At 31.7% G+C, this 24,555-nt stretch overlaps 1 protein-coding gene across 5 annotated transcripts in view; it reads right to left on the bottom strand.

The window, feature by feature from the left end:
- Mdga2 (MAM domain containing glycosylphosphatidylinositol anchor 2) overlaps positions 1 to 24,555 on the bottom strand; it is a 760,082-nt gene that overhangs the window by 76,274 nt on the left and 659,253 nt on the right. For all 5 annotated transcript variants that reach the window (XM_005331744.3, XM_021730684.3, XM_078050175.1 and 2 more), the window contains one exon: positions 10,891 to 11,039. In XM_005331744.3, the coding sequence (XP_005331801.2) occupies positions 10,891 to 11,039 (149 nt within the window). The remainder of the gene's footprint in view (positions 1 to 10,890; positions 11,040 to 24,555) is intronic.

Below are 24,555 nucleotides of genomic sequence, written 5' to 3'. Positions count from 1 at the left end.
ATTAGATTCTTGTTGATTGCTTGGATATATATCTCCTCATATGTTTTAAACCTTATCAGAATAAAAACTTCTCTCTCATACACCTACTCCCACTGTAGGAAAAAGAAGAAATGGAGATATTAATATGGTACTATGATTAAATGATTTATAAAATAATGAACAGGGGAAATGCATCCAGAAGCACAAAAATATATACATGGTGAGTGGAAAAGTATATATATTTCCCCCATGTAGAAAATATTTTAAAAATTAAATATAATATTCATCTACATAGAAATATATTCATAAATACAGGAGTATATAAGTTAAAAATTCAAATAGCATCTAAAATTGATACCATAAAATGGTACAAAATATCAAAAGGCAACAACTATATAAGAAATTGAAAAACAAAATGATAAATTCTGCCATTTCAAGAAGAAGAAGAAAGATATAGAAAAGGGCAAGCCTCAGGTGGCAGTCAGCTGAATTACCTTTGTTAGAGTCTAAATAAGAGGCCGTGGGTTCAAATTCCAGCTTTATCTTTTCCTTAACTCTTTGACCTATATAGGTAAGTTACTTATTTGTTTGAACTCTTAATATGTAAGAAAGATATAATAGCAGTTATTGTGTAGTTTTAAGAACTAAAAGGTGACACATGTGAATCAAGCTGGATAATATATAGATCAATAGATAGATATATAATTTAAGCTCAGCTATTAAAAAGAAGTAATGCCTATGAAATTCAAACAATTGTCTTCAAATTTCTATCCAAATTATTTTTCCCATCTTTGCAGAAATTATTTCCCAAAATTGAGGTTTATACTAAAGCAACTCAAACACTCTGATCTTTTTGCATTTCATGTTTAAACTTTGTAAATTAGAGAACAGATGCTTGGAAAACAAGCAATTCATTATTGAGCAATTGTAATGCAGTATTTATTATCCAATGTTACTAGAATATGTCATGTTCAACATTTCTTATTCAAAAGCAAATATTGTTTCAGCCAATTTAGTTAAGTATTTTAATTGTTAAAAAAAGATTCTGATGTAAAATAATGTGAAAATATTGATGATTTCACATCTAAGATAATTTAAGAAACTTAAATAAATACACCTAAATGATACAGCTGAACTAATAATAATTTATAAGTAAAAATTGAAAAAGGCAATTGCAAATGATAATCAATTCAGGATGAATCAGATAGCCATCACTCATTCTTTGTGAAATGTAAGAGAATGGTACTCAGGAGTATAATAGTTTGATAGTCATACTTCTTAGTAATGCAATTTACTAAAGCATTAGATTAATCATCAGGGCACTACAAAACACAAATTTTACTTTACATATGTCACAAATCAGGAACTTTTATAGTTTACTGAGATTTCTTTTAATCTATAGAGATGCACACAGATATAAGACTAAAGAAATACACCCTGACTACAGTAAAGAAAATACTTCCATTTATAATAGTTCTCAGACTATCAGGTGAACCCAAAACTTAATTTTAATAATCAATGTTGTTCCAAATGTATCATTTCAAGCATAACACGGAAATGCATCTCTCTGGTGAGAAATCAACAGTTTCCCACTTACCATGCAAATTTCAAATTCATTATTCCACTAATGTTTTTTGAGAACCATATGCCAAATGCTGTGCTTAAAACAGTATGTTATGGTATTGTTTTTCATATTGATATAATACAAGAGTGTCAGTATATGAAAAAGGTAAAAAATGAAACAGGATCAGATTTCAGTCTTTTCATGACAGTATGACTAAATGAAACAGTGGTTCTCAAAATATAAACCCAGACCCCTGAAATCAGCATCCGGAGGGATACTGTTAGAAATGACAGTGGGTAATATCGCCATTTTGATGATGTTAGTTCTGCCTATCCATGAACAGGGTATATTTTTCCATCTTCTAAGATCTTCTTCTATTTCTCTCTTTAGGGTTCTGTAGTTTTCATTGTATAAATCTTTCACCTCTTCTTTTAGGTTGATTCCTAAGTATTTTATTTTATTTTTTTGAGGATATTGTGAATGGAGTGGTTTTCCTCATTTGCAATGCCAATCAAAATCCCAAAGGCATTTCTTGTAGAAATAGATAAAGCAATCATGAAATTCATATAGAAAAACAAAAGACCCAGAATAGCAAAAGCAATTCTAAGCAGGAAGTGTGTATCTGGCAGTATAGCAATACCAGATTTCAAACTGTACTACAGAGCAATAGTAACAAAAACAGCATGGTACTGGTACCAAAACAGGCGGTAGACCAATGGTACAGAATAGAGGACACAGAGACCAATGTCTTATGTTTGATAAAGGGGCTAAAAACATGCAATGGAGGAAGGATAGCATCTTCAACAAATGGTGCTGGGAAAACTGGAAATCCATATGCAACAAAATGAAATTGAATCCCTTTCTCTTGCCATGCACAAAAGTTAACTCAAAATGGATCAAGGAGCTTGATATCAAATCAGAGACTCTGCGCCTGATAGAAGAAAAAGTTGGCTATGATCTACATATTGTGGGATCGGGCTCCAAATTCCTTAATAGGACACCCATAGCACAAGAGTTAATAACAAGAATAAACAAATGGGACTTACTTAAACCAAAAAGTTTTTTTTCTTAGCAAGAGAAACAATAAGAGAGGTAAATAGGGAGCCTACATCCTGGGAACAAATTTTTACTCCTCACCCTTCAGATAGAGCCCTAATATCCAGAGTATACAAAGAACTCAAAAAATTAATCAATAAGATAACAAATAACCCAATCAACAAATGGGCCAAGGACCTGAACAGACACTTCTCAGAGGAGGACATACAATCAATCAACAAGTACATGAAAAAATGCTCACCATCTCTAGCAGTCAGAGAAATGCAAATCAAAACCACCCTAAGATACCATCTCACTCCAGTAAGATTGGGAGCCATTATGAAGACAACAACAAGTGCTGGTGAGAATGTGGGGAAAAGGGTACTCTTGTTCATTGCTGGTGGGACTGCAAATTGGTGCTGCCAATTTGGAAAGCATTATGGAGATTCCTGGGAAAGCTGGGAATGGAACCACCATTTGACCCAACTATCGCCCTTCTTGAACTATTCCCTAAAGACCTTAAAAGAGCGTACTATAGGGATATTGTCACATCAATGTTCATAGCAGCACAATTCACAATAGCTAGACTGTGGAACCAACCCAGATGCCCTTCAATAAATGAATGGGTTAAAAACATGTGGCATTTATACACAATGGAGTATTACGCAGCACTAAAAATGACAAAATCATGGAATTTGCAGGGAAATGGATGGCATTAGAGCAGATTATGCTAAGTGAAGCCAGGCAATCCCTAAAAAACAAATGCCAAATGTCTTCTTTGATATAAGGAGAGCAACTAAGAACAGAGCAGGGAGGAAGAGCATGAGGAAAAGATTAACATTAAACAGAGACAAGTGGTGGGAGGGAAAGGAAGAGAGAAGGGAAATTGCATGGAAATGGAAGGAGACCCTCATTGTTACACAAAATTACATATAAGATGTTGTGAGGGGAAAAGGGATAAAAAATGGAGAGAATTGAATTACAGCAGATGGGGTAGAGAGAGAAGATGGGAGGGGAAGGGAGGGGGGATAGTAGAGGATAGGAAAGGTAGCAGAATACAACAGCCACTAATATGGCATTATGTAAAAATGTGGATGTGTAACCGATGTGATTCTGCAATCTGTATTTGGGGTAAAAATGGGAGTTCATAACCCACTTGAATCAAATGTATGAAAGATGATATGTCAAGAGCTTTGTAATGTTTCGAACAACCAATAAAAAAAAAAAAAAGAAATGACAGTGGGAAACCTAAGGTCTGACTCCAGATCCACTAACTGAGCAACTGGTTTAACAAATCTTTTCAATAAATCTGATGAACACTGAAGTATGAGAGGCAATGCTACAACACAAAGAAAATAATGTATTCAGTTTGTGAATAGGTGCAGTAAATAAAATGAACATTTAGACTATAAATCCATCTACAAATATCTATTCAAACAACTGACTTACATGGTGTTGAGGTCTATAAGAAAAAAAAAAGCAACTGTTAATCTGAACACCACACACTCCATTTAAGTTTCTGATAATTTTTTTTTCTTCACAGTATTTAGATGAATGACTGTTATCCAATGAATTCTCTACCCCTAGTGATTTAAGACACTGAATTTCTATTGGTCTACTGGAGAGTTTATTTTACATGAATCAAAGTATTGGAATTCATAATTATTCTGCATTTATTGTTTTTATGTAAACAAAATAGTACAGAAACTTAAGAAATGCTCTTTCATCTATGTATATCAGTTTTTCTTTAGTTCTTTAATAAAACATTGATTCAAGTGGACAGCCAGGACAACAGATCAATTTAATTAGGTTGGAATCAGTTGACTTCAGAATAATATTAAATCCACATAAGATCCTTTTTTCTATCTACCTCTTAAAATTACATAATAAATTTATTAGTTTCAATAAAAAAAACTAAAACTGATTTGTTGATATATGGTAATTTAAATATTCATGATTTTCTAATCATTTACAATTTTGTTTGAAAGTACAAATCTGACCCTTTTCACACACATAGAAAATCATAGACTCTTTCCTAATTTTCCTTTTAAATGTCATCTTTTTCTACTTTGTTTTTTCCTTCTCTCTCTCTTTTATGGAAATTCTTCTATTTCAGTATTTGGGTAGTAAGTTTATGTTTCCACATTTCTGCCAACTTCAGCTATGGAGTCTAGTGCTTTTGACCTAAAAACTTACACATTCAAGGGGAAGCGTTCATGGTTCTGATAGTATGTTCCCGCCTAGTGTACCTTTATTTGGTTTTATATCATTCTAACTTAACAAATCTAAGTTTGAAAATATAAACATGCTTACAGTATCTTATTCCTGTCGATAATTCAATACTCTTCAACTCCAAAATCTTTCTACCCTGTGCAGGGTCAATAAAAAGGAAAATTCTAATTATTTTGCCCAGGCAACATTACTAAAAAGAATAAAATATTAACAAAGGACTGAAGACTGAGAAAACTCCTCAGAAAGAACGTGGAATATTCTTAGACATGGTTATTTCAAAATAAGGCACCCTTTTAACATAGCTATCTGTATCAGTCAAAGATCCATACCTTACCCAGCTCTTTCCAATTGACTATACATAATTTTTCTTACTAATACATAAATTATTAAGTTATTTTTACAGGAAAGAAGCAGATTGATATAGTGTTCTTTTTTTTTGGTAATAATTTCACTAAATAACTGGCTTAGGGCTTATTTCTTTTCCAGAGCTAAAGAGCCCATTTAAACAATGTTTTTCCTATAATCCTCTGTATTGCTGGCTCCCTCTCTTATCTCCGTATTTGATGCTTTCTAGAAAATTCATTAAAGAAGTTGAAATGAATGTCAGAGAATACAAGATCATGACCCTTTTCAAAATGTTTCCTCAAAATTAAATTAATACTCAAATTCCTCTCAGTCCAATCTCTTCTCAACTCAATATTTCTTTCTTTTTCTCTTTCACTGTTCCAACCTAAGTCGCAGATACCTCAAAAGCTGCCCTACTGTGTTGTCTATTGTAATATCATTCAATACACTCTACTTAAGATTATCAGATTATAAAAGACGTTATTTTACTCAAGATTTAAAACTACGCAAATAATCTAGATTGTTTATCAGATTTCCACAGATTTCCCTGAAATGGCATCAAATAACCAATGTCAAATGTTTCCAAATGTTTCTGTGAAATCTGCCCAACTGGTTAAGTCAAGCACATACATTATTTCAATTCCTCTTCTATCTTATCCTACCATTCTCCTTTAGCATCTGAAGACTGTATCACAGACAAAGTACATGTCATATTATTTGCGAAAGTATAAAAAATTCATTCCTCAGAATCAACCAATATTGCACATTCTCTTTAAAATCTCCCTCTTTTTCAGTTATTGTATTCAACTAGGTACATAGGAATACTGATTATTTCAAGTATCAAGCTTACTGTCTATTATGTACAATAATTTTAACAAAAATAACCAAAATCTATTATAGTAATAATCCTTTAACAAAAAAGTAGGAAATGAATAATTTACTAAAATAACTTTTAAATGTTTTAACTGGTAGGAAAGATTAGGAAGAGTTCAGTGATTACATGTGGATGTAGAACAATATGACTTTATAATTAATTTATCTAATAATTATGACAAAATGCATATTTTTGAAGAGTTATTGATAGTGGTTATTCATAGTTAGTGTCTAAAAGGAAAACTTAAAAAAAAAACTGTAAAACCAACTGTTTCTTATCTTGGTACTCATGTTTCTTAGTCCACTATCAGGTTGCACTAACTGCTCCTACATCTATTTCTATGGCACTTTTTATGTGTTTCTATTGCAGAACTTATTTATTTTAACAGACACTGAGGACAGTACTTCATTTTTTAATTTCAGACAGTTATCATATGATTAATTTACCCAAAGTTTTATTGTCTGAATGGGTAAGCAAATGAATATGTTAACTGCAAGCATTTTAATATATCATGACTTACAAATTCAGAAGGGGGGCTGTTAAGGTAGTCAATAAAATAATCTTCTTTCCAAAGATGACAGTCAAAAAGTCAGAGTCATTGTGCCTCTCTATGTCACAATAAAAAAGGGAACTGCATAAAACTCTAAAATTCTTTTGTAGCAGAAACTATAATTGAGTGTGTTTTAAATGAATCAAAATTATGTTTATGTTATTCAGTATATTTGGATAATTCAGGAAGAGCTTTGCTTTGTTCTTAATTCCTTAGATACCAAAGAAAGCAGACATTCAAATAACCTTTTTCTCTTTCCTCTTAAGCAACAAATGAAGCAAATAATTGGAGGCTAGTAGCTGTCTAAGGAGATTCAACAATTGCTTGGCTGAACCTAAAAAATATAACCTAAGAACATTCATATTTTGGGGAAACTTTTTTCTACAAATTAATTTTTTGGCTTCTTGTGATATATTTGTTATTCTTAAGTCTTTTACAGCAATAATTCTAGAATTTCAGTGCCTTTTCCTAGATACACTGAAATTATTCTTAATAAAATGAATAAGCCTACTTAAAGTCTGAGACAATGTTCCTCATTACATTTAATAATAGGCCATATAGTTCAACAAAAATAGTTAGCTAATATTAATAGGAAACTGAAAAGAATGCTTATTTCAACTTACCAGCTTCATCCAGCCAAGGATTTAACAACACCACAATAATTCTACAATCATATTCAATTTAAGAATAGGTAATAAGGATATAAAGGTTTATAGATTAAAAACAAAACAGGATCTTTAGAAATGAATTTTCCATTATTCTTTAAGGATCAAACTTTTTTTAGACTTCTACTAATATACAAATATATTGTGTAATTAAGAACATGTTTGATATTAAAAGGGAAGAGATTTTTTGATAGTTAGTATAGTTATTTAATGGATGGAAAAATTATTTAGATCAATAGGCTTAATATAGGTAAATGGCCTAAAATAATATAACTTTAAAATCATAAAATTAGTGTGGGCTGTGGATTTGTGGTAGAGTGCTTGCCTAGTATAAGTGAGGCCCAGGCACTGCAAAAAAGAAAAAAAATCATAAAATATATAACATAAATTAATAATTCCTTGATCTGATCGCCAAACACATAAACACTAGTTATTGGATGAAAATCAATGTTTTGAAAAAGGAAAAACTTATGTTGCTTTGGCCACTTTCTTAACATGTTTATGGATAACGTTTCAAGTTATGTTGACTATGTTAAAAAGTTCATTGATTCAAGATTCTATGATAGCTTGGGGAATAAAAAAAGGCCATTTGTATATAAGACAAAATATAAATTAAAGTGATAATCAGAACATAATTTAAGAATGATTTTTAAATGCTGCTATCTTGTATCCTAAGACACATGCCCTTGATACTAAATGTACATAAATGAATATTAGGAATCTAAAATTTTTAAGATGATACAGAAAAATGAACTTATTCAGAGTAATACCTCTGCTTATTGTATGAAGCAGGGAACTTTTTTAAAAAGGATCATATACATTTATATATGAAATGCATTTGCCTTATCACTCTAAAATTTTATATGTAATTCAAAATTCAAAAGAAATGTTGTTTAATGAGGCCATTTTTGCATGCAATAATTTCTGATGTGAGGACTGAATACAACAATACAACGAAGGTCGTAGTAGAAAGAGAAGTGTATATTCATGCTGTTTTTTTTTCTTACATGATATCTACAAACATTACCTTATTGTTCACATTTGCAGAACTTTACAAAAACAACTCCAATTGCTAGATGAGTATCATGATCTTCAGTTTACAGGATAGGAACTCAGGTTTACATATGTGTAGAACCAATCTCATGGTTATATAGCTAAGTAATGATGAGGGTAGACTGTCTAGACTTGTAAGCCAGGTAGGTTTGGAATTCATTATTTTAAAAAATATAGAAAAGGGTTTTATATGCACATATTATACATGCATAATGTATAACAAAGAATCAGAATAGGAGAACAATAATTGACTTGTTTAAAAATAACAACACACTGGGAAATATGTATCCTTGAATATCAGAGTTATATATTAATTTTATGTTCAAAAAAGTAAACACAGGAATTTTGAGCTATTCATGGCAGAATTGAAACATTTTAAGAGAGAATTGTTAGAAAATAGCATAGCAATCTTAACCTCCATCTCCCTCTCCCCCAAAATCCTAACCTTCAACCCCCCTTAAAGAAGACAGTTTGCTAATACTGGGTAAAAACTATGGACAATAAAGAAGGGACTTAATTAATTGTCTCCCTCTTGGGAGGAATTCAACTCTACCAAAATCTATCTTCTAATTTGGTGGTGGAGACACTTCATTGGTAACTACTTTTCTGCCAACTTTGACTGATAGAGAACAATTCTGCATTGCATACACCACAGAGACATTTGGTGAAAACAAAGATTTCAACCATTTTAAAGAGAGAAAATGATAAGCTGGGCTTGGTGGCACATGCCATAATCCTAACCACACAGGAGGCTGAGACAGGAAGGTTCCAGGCCAGCCTCAGCATATTAGTAGGACCCTAAGCAACCTAGTGAAACCCTGTCTCAGAAAGAAAGGAAGGAAGGAAGGAAGGAAGGAAGGAAGGAAGGAAGGAAGGAAGGAAGGAAGGAAGGAAAAAAAGCACTGGGGAGAGAGAAGGGAAGAGGAAATGATGAGAATGATGAGCAGAGTTGGGTACATTCCATAGATTTTAAATAGGTACCTCTTTAGATTTTAATGACAAGTTACTTAAAGACAATAACTGAGGAAGAACATGAGAAACTGAATAAAAAATTCTGACTCTACCATTCAAAATAGACTATAGCAGAAAATAGTAGAAGACATGGCTTGTTGCAGAATATTACAAAAACAGATGGGTATCATCTTAAAAAGCTGTGGTTTTAGGTCCATAGGTTAATTTTAAAAAAAAGATGTATGATAAAATATGAGCATGAATGACCAAACAATGTATTAAGCATTTTAAAAAACAGTGTGAGGTGTGAATTCAAGAATACTCTAAGATGCTCCAAATAAAAAAGATTTTACAGTACTAGCTGTCCTGAGAAGAGAAAAAAAAATAATGCCATCACCTGAGGGAAAAGAACTGTTAGACTGATTGTATTGTTGTTGTTTTTTATCTTCCCTATCAAGAAAACTCATCAAATAAGAACAAGTAGAACAAACTATTTTGATGTGGATCTGGGATTTACTATTGTACCCGAGGACCAATGTAAGTGATGGATAGGCAATTAGAGAAAAATTCCAAAAGGTCCACTGTGATCTGCTGGATCAGAGACCTAAGAACACTTAGACAAAAAAGCAGTAATTATCAAGTGCCAGATGTTTTCACTAGGAAAATCCAGTTTATGTTTTTGAGATTATTAAGTTGGCAGGATGAGACTATTTGCTTTATAATGTGTCTTAATTTGAATGATATATCTCAAAAGGTTCTTTATTAAAATTTTGTGAGGAAGATAGAGAAAGGATGGCTTTAAGATAAAACATGTTGATTGCTTTTTCTCCAAGAAAATTTTTGTCCTTTCTAATGGTCTAACTAAAAATGTACTCTGTGATTTAACTAAGAAATGGAACACACACTGAAAATTTGCAACATGTGAAATTGTGGAAGAAAACTAATAGATATCGGGGTAATCAGATAAATCTTCAAAATTTTTTTGTTGTCCTGAAATAGTCACCCAGATAATACACTGTCTAGCAACAAGCAATGTAAAGACCTATTTTTAAATTTCAAAATATCATTATACCACAAACGATAAGTGACTTTAATAGTGGTTAATTTGGAAAAGATAAAAATTTTTCCATGTAACCCATTAATCTTAAGAAATCATCATACTTTATTATTTTGTCTCATTTTACTAAAGTAGTTATATATTTAAAACATTCCGTATATACCTTGAGCCCATCAAGTAAAAATATGGAAGACTTGTCGCTTCATAGGAACCAAGGCAAATGGTTACAAAGTTTAGGGAAGTGTGCGCACACCCTATATAAGCTCCTTTCATGACAATTATGCCATATAATTTCTCAAGTATGTCTAGTGATAAAGGAGTTCAAAACACTCAAAGGATATAACTTTAATATGTTTTCCACCATGGTGGAAAAAGCACACATTAATTTCAAAAATTTGTAAGTACTTCAGAGTAGGTTATATAAAGTCATATTACCTTTGATATAATATATATCATATATGATATATTATAATTATAATTATAGAAATTATATTCTATAATTCATGTGACATGATTAGAAAAGATATAATAACAAAGTCTATACAGGAGATAATTTAAAAAAAAGACACCACTTAAATTTCTCACCTGCCGAATACCCAACCGGTATGCAACAATGCGGTCCACTGCATCTGGGTTCATTTGTGTCCACTGCAGACTGTAGGAATAAACACGGTGTCTGTTCTGCCACACAGGATTATAGGTATCGTAATAGAATTCTGGAGCATAGGCCTTTCCTGAAAACAGAAATTGTGCTCAAATGTGAATGATGACATAGTAGACTGTCAACATCCTCAAAATTATCTTTGGCTCAAGTGTTACTTTCAACTCCACATTTTATAAACAATTCTTCTATTTGAAAATTCATAATATTGATATCTAATCAATTTTATAATATGTTGGAGAATAGACTCAAGAAGGGTTGATGGAATGAGCATTGTTATGAAGAAGAGAAAGATCAAGGGTGATCCAAGTTTCTAGGCCTAAGCAATTCCAAGAATAAAATTTCTCTTGACTGCAAGGGAAAGCTATGGGAGGATTAATTGGGGAGAGAAGTTCAGGAAATACTTTTTCAATGATTCCAGTGATTTAAATGGAGATATACAGTATGGAGTAGGATATTCATCTGGAATACAGGAGTGGTCAGGATTGGAGCTAGAACATTGCTGACCATGGGCATAAATACAGAGTAAATTAAAAGGGGTAAGGATATGAGATCACCAATGGAGTGTGAGAAGACAAGGGCTAAGCACTGGGGCTATTCAAGGTTAAGAGTTATAAGAAAAAAACAGAGGCACACAAAGACCTCTGGTGGAACAACCAGTGGACAGGAAGAAAGCAAAAAATTTGCTATCCTGGAAGTCCAAACAAGTACATTAGAAAATAAGTGGTTAACTTTATTTAAAAATTAGTGAAAATAAAAACCTGGGTTTGTGTTATCTGTGGCTTTGTACAATACACTGAACTTAAAATTGTGAATCCAAATGGAGACACTTCTGTCAAGCCCTGGCCCCCAAATAAATAAAGTGACTAGAAGCTTATGAAAGAGAGTATCTTATACCTGAATTCCTAAAAATAGTCTTCATAAAAAGACTTTCAAAATTACAATCGTGCACAAAGACCACTGTAACCTTACATAGAAAATACTTCTGTAAGTATGTCTGCCCCACAGCTGTCTGTTTTTTGTGACCTGATTCAACCCTTGATATTGATCCTTCTAGCCAAGTATTCTTATTTCAAGATATCTTACGCACTCCCCTTCATTTTGCCTTCAAAAAATTACCTTGCCTCAACCTCTTTGAATTCACTTACAATTTATTATGGAGTGTATTCCCATTGCAATACTGGCAATTCTAAAATAAATATCATTATTCTTTGGAGACTTTATTTATGTTATTTAATTGAAAAGACAATAATTTAACAACAACAAAGGAATTTTGGTTAATATGGAAGAGACTTTTATTTAGATTTTAAGGAAACTTGAAGTCCATACACTTGAAAGTGGATATAGCAAACAAAAACCATATCACTTTATTTTTTCCCCATTGCCAAAATAAAAGTTATGCAGACCATTTGGAATTATAGATCCAATTTTCTGATATCCTGAAACATAGACTATTTTATTACCAACAATACATTTATTTAATAACCCAGCAATACTTTGAGCCTACTAGTGCCAACTATTCTGCCCCATACAGGGATTGAGGAGGCCTGGCTTTATTTCTCCTGGAAATTGGTCACATGTTCTCAGACTTTTCAGATAGCTTTGAGATTCTTTGCAATTGTTGCTGGAAAAAAATAAATTGTACACTTATCATCACTCATTAAACCTCCTTTCTTATTTTTCTTTTCTAGATTAAACATAAAATATTTACATGGGTTCTAACTGTGTGCAGAACATTCTCATACACGATTTGGTACATTTCCTCATCATCAATCATTATCACCTAAGGGTTGTGGAAAAGGTGATCCAGAAAAATGTATAACAGATGATTAGAGGATAAATTTTGAACACTAAGAATGGAAATAATAGTCTCTATCACCCCTGAAGATAAAGGATAGTTTTAAGATAAAACACGTTTCACCAATGATGTCAGATGAATGGAATTTAATGTTTGGCAGGCTTACTAGTACAATTAAATACATTGAATTAAATATCTGAAGTTTAGTAACACTTGGCAAAGTCTCCTACATCAACATTGTGTGCATTTTAAAAAAATGATCTGTGAATAACTTAATTGAAAATGGATCATATACAAAGCATCCTGCATAGGAGATTTCTAGAAAAGAGTTGTCATACTTATTTTATTTTCTTTTTATCTTGCATGATATTTTTACTTATTACTAAATGATAACACAAGTTCATATTCATAATACTTAAGGTCAAAGTCTAGAGAAGAGGAAAACAATAAGTGAAGACACTAGAATCCCCAAATGTTTGTGACAACTTGCATTTGAAACCAAATTTCTCAAAATGGTATCAGGGAAGTGAATTTATTAGCCTATGAGGTAAAGAACTTCAGGGTTTGATATAAGTAACCAGGGCTGAGGGTACAGCTCAGTGACAGAGCACATGCCTAGCATGTGTGAGGCCCTGGGTTCCATGCTCAGTTCTGCAAACAGCAACAACAAAATCAATGCCAGTACCTGCAGATGAATTAATGAGCAGGTTAGGGGAGTAATATAAACCTAGCCTGTTTTTGCTATAGAGCAGTATTTAGAGTACTGCAGAGGTGAGCCCAGTGTTGTTGTGTAAAGAATAATAATAAAGAGGAGACAGAGGCAAGGTGCAGAGGTAGGGAAGGTGGCAGAGTGGCTCCTTGTCCAAATGCCCACATTTATTTATAGCAATAGTTTTCATTAGGTCATTAGTACATAACTATGCTTTTTAATAGGGATGGAAGTTGTTTTTATTATGTAGCCAACGAGAAACACATGGATATTAGACTCAGTTCTACTGTAGCACTTTCTTAACAAAATGAATATTGTATTCAAAGAAAAGCAAGGAGAGCACAGAGTCAGAATTAGGTACGGTTAGCAAAGAAAGAAAACAAATCTCCCTAACAGATAAATTTTGTTCTCAGACTTTTCAGATAGCTTTCATTTAGATTTTAAGGAAACTTGAAGTTCATACACTTGAATATATTCTTAAAATATATTCAATAGTTATTCAATAGTTGAAAATCTATCAAAGGAAGAAATTCAGACTAAATGTGAATAGTTATAAAATAAGATGAATACTAGTGATTTCCTATTAGAAGGATGCATATTTTGACTTAGAAATGATTTTGAATAAGGAATTGCCTATCTGAGTAGATCATGAATTTCCCTTCAGTAGAAGTATTTAGTCAATACTTAAACAGCCATTTAGCAGGACTGATATGAATATTTGCCCACCAGAGACAGGCACTAAGGTACCTTTTATTCTTAAATTTGCAGGGTGTGATGACATGTTTGCCTACTATCAAGTTGAATTTGATTCCTTAATTAATTTTAGATTACATATGGCTTAAATATGGAGGAACTATTATTTATAAATTATCTCATAACTTCATGAAAGTATTACTCTTGAAAGGCCATATTTTTTTAAAGAATAATGTTTCAACAAATTTAGTATGCATGAATACACATTCATTTGTAAGGCAGGGCCCAGAAATCCAGATATATTATAAATACTTGAGGTTATTCTATTCTGATGCAAGAGGATGCAGACCATACGTTTTGAAATGCCTAAAAAAGGCTAAAATTTCTTTCCTGAGATTATCTCCAAGTATGTGTAAGAAAAGAAATCATAATTAATTCTAGTCATAGAAATATCTCTTTGGGCTTTTCCTCCTCTGAAGCTAGCAGCTGCATGCTTTCTCCAACAGCTGATTTCTCTGGGCCAAGACTAAAATGGGTCATATAGGAGGCTGGAGTGAAGGAAGATGGGATGAAGACAAGAAATCAGATTCTGAGCTTTTGGCAAGTCTATATCCTTGTGGAGTATTTAGTTGACTACCAGTGGATGATGGGCTACATGACAGAAATACAAATTACTTTAAGTCTAGGAAGATTCTTTATCTTAAATGAACAATTTTAAAGTGATTAATGGTCTGACCTTGAGTTAAAAAAGATGCTCCTAAATCTTGTGAATAATGAAATATTATTTTGTTTATGAAAACTGATATTCAAGGTAGTGATGAAATTAAGCTCAAATCTAACCCTCATGTAAATATTCCAAATTGATGTGATTTTACTATAAAATTTCAAGATTATCTTTAATTGTAGACTATTAAAAAGTCTTTCTGATATACTTTTTTATCTGCACTGGGTGAATCATATGTAAAAATCTTTATGGCAAATCATGTTAGAAATACTTACAGATTAATCAAATGTCTCATAGACAAAGTTATGGATACAGTGGAGATGGTAATGATATGGAAGATGATAAAATAAATAATCAAATACAGTAAGAATCTGCTAGAATCTTAATTTTGTTCATGAATGTTAAAAAATAGAGAAAGTTTTATTTCTTGTTAGGTAATTATACTGCTTTAGGATTAAAGGGGAAAAACAATTATATGATGCATAGACAGTATTGGTTAGTAATAAATACTGATCAGGAATAATTTTGAGTAGTATATATATGCTTGCTTGCATCTCAGGGCATATTTTGTACTAAATTTTCTTTGAACAAAAATTTAAAAATGAATGACGAGTTCTAATTTCAGTTGAGAAATATATTATAATTTAAAAAGCACAGGTTTAATTTTCCTTTCTAATTTCAAAGGCAATTGTATTTAATGCTTATGTACTCTTATTTGTAAGAAGTACACAATAATACGAAGAAAATATCTTAAAATACTCTCAGGCTCTGACAAACAAACATGACATCTGCTGGTTGAACAGAGAAAGAATTCATAATCCTCTTTTCTTTTTTATACTTCAGGCAGTTTTCTTCTACTTCTAGCAAGAATGCTGAGAATATTTTTTTTTACTCTTTACATTCTAGTTTTATTTTTATACAGAATTGTTCCAGTTTAAATCATTTTAGATTAACTGACCTAGAACTGCATTCCCTATCTAAACTGGGAGATTATTTTTAGAAACATTATGCATCATTATATTTAGGTCCTAGATTTTAAAATATTCTGAAAATGTATAGATGGAAAAGAATTGTGCTGCTCAAAATGTTGCAAAGAATTTTATACAATACAGGCATTCTGTTTTGCAAAATAGCTTTTAAAATTATTAAATTGCAATTTGAAAATATAAATTCATGCATAAAATTAAACTAAATTAATTACACTGAGAACTAAAATATACTTGACTGTATGAATTGATTTTGGTAAACTCGGTACAGTTTTTTTAATAAAAACCAAAAGTTAAAGGATATAACAGTTATCAAGATCACATATGTTACTCTTTGAAAGTATTACTTTGGAAAATAGCTATAGGAAGGTAAAGAAAATAACTAAATTTACTTTAGAAAAAGATTTATAGGACAAGTCTACATATATAAGTGATAGCTGTCATTTTTTTTACTTTGTTGCAGTGATTTTGATTAACTAATTCACGTTAATTCCTAGGAAGTGCTGACAAAATCTAGATAAATAAAACCAAGTTCATTTTATTTCAGGCCGCTTAATATAGAAAAGAAAAGTACATAAGCCACTACTCCAATATACTTCTTGTTATAGCAGTGTAACTAAAACAATAACAAATACAAAGTTTTGCCTAAGAATGTTAGATAACATTATAACAAACCTCTTTTCAGAGGTGTACCTAAGCTTCCTAAACAATAAAAGGGGGTCAATAAATAGAGAACTGAAAAATATATGATGAATAAGAGCGGGGAGAAAAGTGTTAATGGTCTTGGCAATCTACTTTGTGAGCTGGATTTTTAGGTTTACAGAGATGAGGTTAATCTTCCAGTGTAAGATAAGATGTTAGAAATGATGCCCCACATTAGACCAAAATTAGTGAATGATATAATCTCACACATTGCAGTGTACTAGAAAAATATTGCCTCTCATCCATACAGGAAGATAACAGAAATATTTATGCTAACAAACAAAAAGTTCTTGGCTAGTAATACTGCTAGAATATCGGAGGTGAGCCAATACCACATGGTTCTGTAAAAACATGCACTCAACCTAAAATGCAGTGATTCCCCAAATCAAATTCCCTCTAATCCTGGACACACAAGAAAAGTCTATGTGTGACCATCAAGGTCAATGAACAGCAATATTAGACCTCAGATAACAGAAACATGAAATAAAATTCAGAAATAAATATAAGTAAAGCAATTGAAGTCATACAGTAGACAAGCCTATGGGACTTTCTATGAAACAATAATGAATACTATTTATACCACAAGTAGATTTCATATGAGTAATTAAAGAGAAAGGGGGACATCCACTATTTTTATTGATCTTAAAGAAATGATCCAATTCAAAACAGAATAAAGAAGAAATAAAGCATGACTTTAGGTGGAGAAAAGGAATCTATTATAGATAATACTTTTGAAACTACCACAGTATCTCATATAGTTATAGCACGTAGTGACATCTTCCCTAACAAACTGTACACTTCTTAAGAAAAGACAACATCATTAGCTCTTACTACAACTGTTGACATAATTCATGTACTTGGCTAACACAAGAAGAACAGCTCACAGGCAACATATGGAGTGCTTTTTTAATGATAAGAATTGAATATTTATGCCATTGTAAAGTTATTCAGAAATTATTTTGATCAATACTCCTGAAGTGGGAGAAAAGATTTTATAGTGTATTCTGTGTTTTTAATTTCCCTGTGTGAAAAGATCTCTATGATGGCAAATAATTATAATAAGCAAAATGGTAGCAAAGAAATAATTCCATAAAACACTCTGCAAATTATAAAAATAATAAAATGTACTTTGAAACTTCTCCAAAGTCTACTGACTACTAAAATGGAATAACTATTAAAAAAACCCAAGGCAAATTTCAAACAACACTAATGATGTACTGATTGTTTTTAAAGCCTTCTAAAAATCATAGGAATTGCAGCTGTCTGCCCACGTGCATTTTTAGTACAAGCTAACCATGGGTCAAGTGATTTTTGAGTCAAGTCATAATTTATTTCTATACAGAGACCAGCTAAGCCAGTGGATTACTAATGATAATCTGCTAGACATTAAATATAAAAAATATATGCAAATCTCAGTCATTTCTCCATAGAATAGAAGAAAACATATGCAATGGATGGAGCCAGAATTACTTTTCCTTCAAATTAATGAATATTAGTTTTGAAAGAACAGAAAGGAACTATGTGAGATAAGGCATGTGTTCATTAGCAATATTTAACCAGTCCACAATGTATATATACTTCAAAATATTATGTTGCATAAAGTAAGTATACATAATTTTATCTATCAATTTAAAAACAAAATAAACTTTAAGATTGTAAAAAAAAAGAAAACAGAAGAATCCTATAAAAATGGGGATTTTTCTAATTTTTAATATAGAAAATGATATAAATTCATTTTACATTTTATAATAATGCCCGGTGGGAAAGAAGAGAATGGGTTGAATGGTTGAGCAGCCCTAGGCAGGAAACCAGTAAGTTGATACTTGCTATGGAAAAAAAAAAAAAAAAGACATGCGATTTGAGGAATGAAGAAAAGCTGATGAAGTCAAAAGTGATTGCAAATAAGCAAACGGTCAATGCTGTCCTCTGACTGGATACTGAGGTTGAACTAGTACATTTCCAGTCTTCAGAGACTACCTGGACATGAGAGTCTCCAACTGAAATGGAAAATAACTCTGTGCACCTTACCCTGGAAGAGGAGTAAAGGATGACATTACCTCTTGGGTTCCTATCCTTTTGAAAACTTATTCTTTTGATTCAAAGCCATGTGAAAGCTATTGTCACAAGATTGGAGGTACAGAGAGTACTTAGAGGAGAAAAAGACTTCATTCTGTGAAGTCAAGGGAACATTTTAGAAAAGAATCAACATGCTTTGTTATATAAAATAGGACTCTCTGTCACCTATATTTAGCATTTAGTTCTGTGATATTTAACATGAGGCTTTATCATATTAGAAGTAGGTAATAAAAAATTATTACCAATTTAATGGATTCTCCCTATTCCCATTTGGCTTGAAAGGAAATATGAAAACAGATTTTTAAAAATAGAAAACTTTGAAGTAGGACCTAATAAAGAAAACCATTGTGTCTGATAGAGCACACTATCTGAGGATTAAGGTATCACAGCAGCCCTGAAACTGAGTGCCTTCAAGAGTGCTCAACAGTTGATAATTTGTCAATATGTGTGTAGGAAGAAAAAAACATAACAACTGATAATACAACTGTGAAGTCAAGAATAATATCTCTTCCTTAAAAGTTGTTGAGAGTTCATTTTTAAAAAGAAGCAAGACCTGAGTGACAATTTACAACCCAACTAAATCATTTAGAAGGAGTGCCCCTGTGCTTGAAGTAAAGTTTTGATTTTATATTTTAAATTGACTGGTTATTTTCACCACATTATTGTAAAACTGCAACATAACTGGTTTTATTCATTGCTTAAAGAAATCTATGTTCTTCTGCTGGAGTCAGAGCTGTGCACACCACATTAGCACTCAGTACATGATCACAAACTATAGCCCTAGAACACAGGTTTCTTGACTGGGTAAACAATAAAATTATTGAAAATATTATCCATCTTAATGAATTACAGAGATCTCTATATAAAACTTTTAAATCTGCTCAGAAATAAGTACAGTTGCTTTGGGAACAACATTCTCATTTGTTAGTTATGCATTTTCAAACTAAAACTGTTACAGAAATAGGCTTTAGGCTCTCCACAAATGATTGTATTTAAAACACTGTGCATCAGGTGAGTATTCATATTTTCTATCTGGCAAACAATGTTAAGGAAAAAAAAATTTGTTAGCATCAGTTGCAGTAAAAACTTCTAGTCACCAAAACAATGCTTTCAATAAATATGTTTTTAATTTATGAACTGATAGGTTTCTAATAATATGTCCAAAAAATTTTTATGAAGAAAATAAGCTGATAAAAATTGGAAACCAAATTTATGGTATTTATGGCTAAATTTATAAAGTGATGGTTAATTAATTAATAATTACTAAAATAATTTATAAAAGAAAGGTTACCCACACATCTTTGCCTAATCCCCCTCTTGCAGATTCATCTTTTGGATTCTCTACTGTTTATAACCATTACAGTTTCTTTTCTAATGACATCTAATGGTACTAAAAAGAAGCTGTGTAAGTGAGCATTTATTGAATAAATGAATCAGTGAACTTTTCTGACTGATTACATTTCTCTTGCTCACATTTTAGTGATTCAGATTGCCAAAACTAAAAGTCTCTGAAACCCTACACACCTTCATTACATAAACCAAATGCTATAATTTCTGAAATTACTCTTTGTGTTTCAATTTTCATCTATTTTTTGATACCCAAATTATAATTATCCTTCATTCCTTTAGTTAATCTTTCTCTGGGGATAATCAGTTATACAATAATATTATGCGCTTAAGTAGGAAAATACATTGCAATGTTATACTGATATGTAAGAAGAATTCCACAAAATATTTTCAATATGATGATTTTTATTTCTCACTAAGACCCTTCTACAGATTTTGACATAGTGGGGGCCAATAGATGGTGCTGAATAATGCAAAACAATTATTGCTTGTTCTTTCAGAATAATCCTAATGTTTCAATCCTCATCTACATTAATTTTTTTAGAGAGAAGTGTAAGAAAAAGGTCTCTAAAAAAACCGTTATTTTATTTAATTACCTTTACTAAGGAGATATAATGGTACTGACCAAGTATAAACTTCCTCAGGCCTGCCTGTGTTTTTAATAATGTTAGTACAACAATGAAACATTTGGCATTTGGATGATTTTTGCAAAAAGACAATAAAATAGAGTCCATAATATAAAAGTAATATAGCACTTAATATGTTTCTATGTTTGATTGTATCTTAAGGCATTAGAAATCTTTAATAAGCTCATGTCAATATAAATATTTACATATTAGGAAGGAAAACATTAACAAGTGACTCTAATTTGCTCCCTTTTTCCTCATGGATGCTTGAGGTGGTCTTGATCTCAGCCAAATCAGCTTCTAACTCAGGCTTCCACACATTTTTACAATAAGGTGTCTGTTATGGTTTGGATGTGAGGTGTCCTCCAGAAGCTCACATGTGAAAGAATGCAAGAAGATTTGGAGGAGAAATAATTGGGTTGTAGCCTTAAACAAATCAGTGAATTAGTCCCTAGAGGATGGGATTAACTGAGTGGGAACTGGAGGCAGGTGGGGTGTGGCTGGAGAAAGTAGTTCATTGTGGGGCATGGCTTTGGAGTATATATTTGTATCTGGCAAGTAGAGTCTTTCTCTGCTTTCTGATCACCATATTCACTGCTACCCTCTGCCATCTTTCCCACCATGATGTTCGGCTTCATCTTGAGCCCAAAGAAATGGGGCCAGCCTTCTATGAAACAAGACCTCTGAAACTCTGAGCCCTCAAATAAACCTTTTCTCCTGTACAATTCCGCTGGCCGGTTCTTTTAATCACAGCAGTGATAAAAGCTGACTCAAACAGGGTCCAATAGTAAATAATTTAAGCTTTAAATCATGAGCTATAAAGTTCTAGAATAACTACACAACCATGCCACTATAGAGAAAAAGCAGCCTTAGATAACACTGAATGTTATGTTCCAATAAAACAATATTTTAAAACACTAAAATTTGAATTTCATATGAATTTCAGATGTACTGAATTTTTCTTTTTCTTTTTTTTCCCCTAATAATTTTAAAGGACTGGGGATTATAGCTCCATAATAGAGTGCTTGCCTAGAATGCATGAGATACTGGGTTGTATTCCCAGTACCATGAAAAAGAAAAACAAAAAAATAAAAATTTGAAAAATCATGCTTACCTCACAGACCATACAAAACACATTGGAAGGCTGTATTTGGCTCCTGGGCTAAAGTTTGCTAAACTCTTTCTAAATCATTGAGGATGTTAGGATTTACAATGTATTAAGTTCTTATCTAAGAATTCAAGATATACTGTTTTCATCTTTTAAAAAAAAATGCCTTTCTCAGGCTCTGTCTGCCAAATGGCTTATTTTAAATAAATATGCAATTTATTTATTTATGAACCAAAGTTGCAATAAATAATGGAAGTTAGCTACACTTAATCTCAGAATGTGAAAATTGAAGGTCTCAAAACCCAGATTATTTGGTCTAATTTGAACAATGCATATACCTCTCACACACACCAAGGCTAAAGAGAAAAGGAAGGTGCCTCTGATAGGTTTGGGACCCTTCATATACAAATGCTGAGTCTATGGCAATTTCTTACTTGTGCAATTTGCTAATTATTAAAAAGGTGGAAGTTGTGAAAGACTTATGATCATTGTGAGCTTGTTTTAACAATACAGTTCTTCCTTATTAGAGCAAATGACTAATTGAATCATACAACATCTGAGAAAACATGTATACCACTTTTAATTAATTAGTCAGCTTGATAATTGAATAAACAAAATGGAGACATGCTTCAAAATCTTTTTAAATGTCAATTATATATATATACATATGTGTATATATATATTTTTTAAATAAATACCTAAACAGCATTTGACCTAAAATATGCCTAACACTCAAACAGATCTTTAAAAATGCTTATAGTAAGGGATGACATAATTTGAGTGTAATATAATATAAATGAAAAATACATTCAGCTACACAACAAGCCTACACATTCTTATGTTCTCATTTTTACAATTTTCAAACTTGACCAGGTCATTAGAATTTGAAGCATTCAATTATAGCTAAAAAATTATTTCTTCCATGAGCATTCAATATCCAAAGAAGAAAAGAAATTATGGGAAAAATGAAATGGATTAGAACTTTAAAAGTTCTCAAATGTGATAGCCAGATGATGACAAATGATTTTAATATAGTTTAACTGAATTTATTTTGTCTTCTACAGATAGTTGGTTAAAACTAAAGTACCAATTCCAGATCGCAGATACATTACAAACAATATCTTTTTAAAGTCCCCTAGAAAAAAAATTAAATGGATTTAAGATGTCATAAATGTATTGAAAAATCCAATTATTCTCATAACCTTTTCAGCATTTGAGACATTACTGTATTATAAAGCAACATCAGTGTGTTGGTGCTTTTCATTGCTGTGACCAAAATATCTAACTTGAACAATTTAGAGAAGGAAAAATTTATTTTGGACTCATGGTCTCAGAGGTTCAGTCTCTTGTCAGAAAACTCCATTGCTCTGGACCCCAGATGAGACAGAATATCATGGTTGGTGGGGGGAGGCTGTTTGGTTTAAGGTAGCTGGGAAGGAAAAGAGTGGGGGGCACCATGGACAAATATAATCCAAGACATGCTCCTAGCTACCTATTTCTTCTAGCTATACCCACCTGCCACACAGTAGCCCATCCAAATTATTAACCTATCAAATGAGTTAATTCACTAATGAGCTTATAGCACTCTTAATGTAATCATTTCACTTCTGAACATTCCTGCTTTAACAGATAAACTTTTGGGGGGAATATTAAAAACTCAAACCATAACAAACAAATGTTGATAAATAAAATGATATTTTAAATAGATAATTAATGAATGTTTAAAAATTATCACAAGTCTTAAATCTTTTCAAAGAAACTTCAATTAATATAAATATTTCTTTTGATTAAATGATTTCATAAGAACTTAGTTAATAACAAACAATGTCTAAGTTTCAAGATTCCGAATTTTACACATACTTTGTGAGAATTAATGTGGAGTAACCATTCTGGCACATCTTTTCTTTCTTTAGGATTATTCATAGAAGTCAGATCTCTAGATCTTCCTTCACTTTTAAAGAGGACTGCTGTTATAGACTACATTGCATTTATACACTGCCCAAAGTATATTTTATCATGCTTTTGGTAGTTGCTTTGATCTTCTTTTTTAAAATAAACTAAAAATCCTGGGACAGATACCTCTCCTCATATGTATTGTACTATCAGTTGAGAATATGCAGAAAAACAATAGAACTAAAAAAAAAAAACCAAAAACACTAACAAACAAAACACTATGCTTTTTTCACTGACTAATCAGTTTGTCTGGGTTTTTATTTGGGGGAATGGAAGAATAATTCAGCTGCATACTGCTTACAGAGATGTCATTAAAAGTACATCAATTAAAATTTTGCTAATTGAAGAAATATATTTAGATTCAATACTATTGAGCACTCAACTGTGTTGAATCAATTTTAGCAGAATTGGAACATAATCTATTTTATTAGTTCAAGGTGTACTACAGAAAATATTTTATACCAATATCTGTTGGTTTGTTTTTACTTTCGTGCATGGCAAATGAGATAATGTCAATTGGATTGTAGTCATATCAATTAAAGTCTTTATAAAATTTTTCTTTAAAGTTTTATTTAAATAAATAAAAGCTGCTTGAATGATCATTGATGAACAGAGCATATCTTATAATAATAAAATTTATATAGAGCAAAATGAATTAATGTGTGTATACAACCCAGAAGTTCACAAAACTCAATTATCATGCATTAAGCTTTTCTACTTGCAACTTTCTCAACCAAGTTCAAAATTGATTGGGACTATTAATACAATCTTCAAAGATACATTTAGAGAAAATGTCATATCACAGAATTCACATGATCAGATGGTATCATGCACTTCATATTCTTTATTAAAATGCATTAGCATTAA

This window comes from Ictidomys tridecemlineatus, chromosome 5 (genome assembly GCF_052094955.1).
Source record: "Ictidomys tridecemlineatus isolate mIctTri1 chromosome 5, mIctTri1.hap1, whole genome shotgun sequence".
Lineage (NCBI taxonomy): Eukaryota > Metazoa > Chordata > Mammalia > Rodentia > Sciuridae > Ictidomys > Ictidomys tridecemlineatus.
Note: the sequence above shows the minus strand (reverse complement) of the source record. Positions and strands in the feature narration are given on the sequence as shown.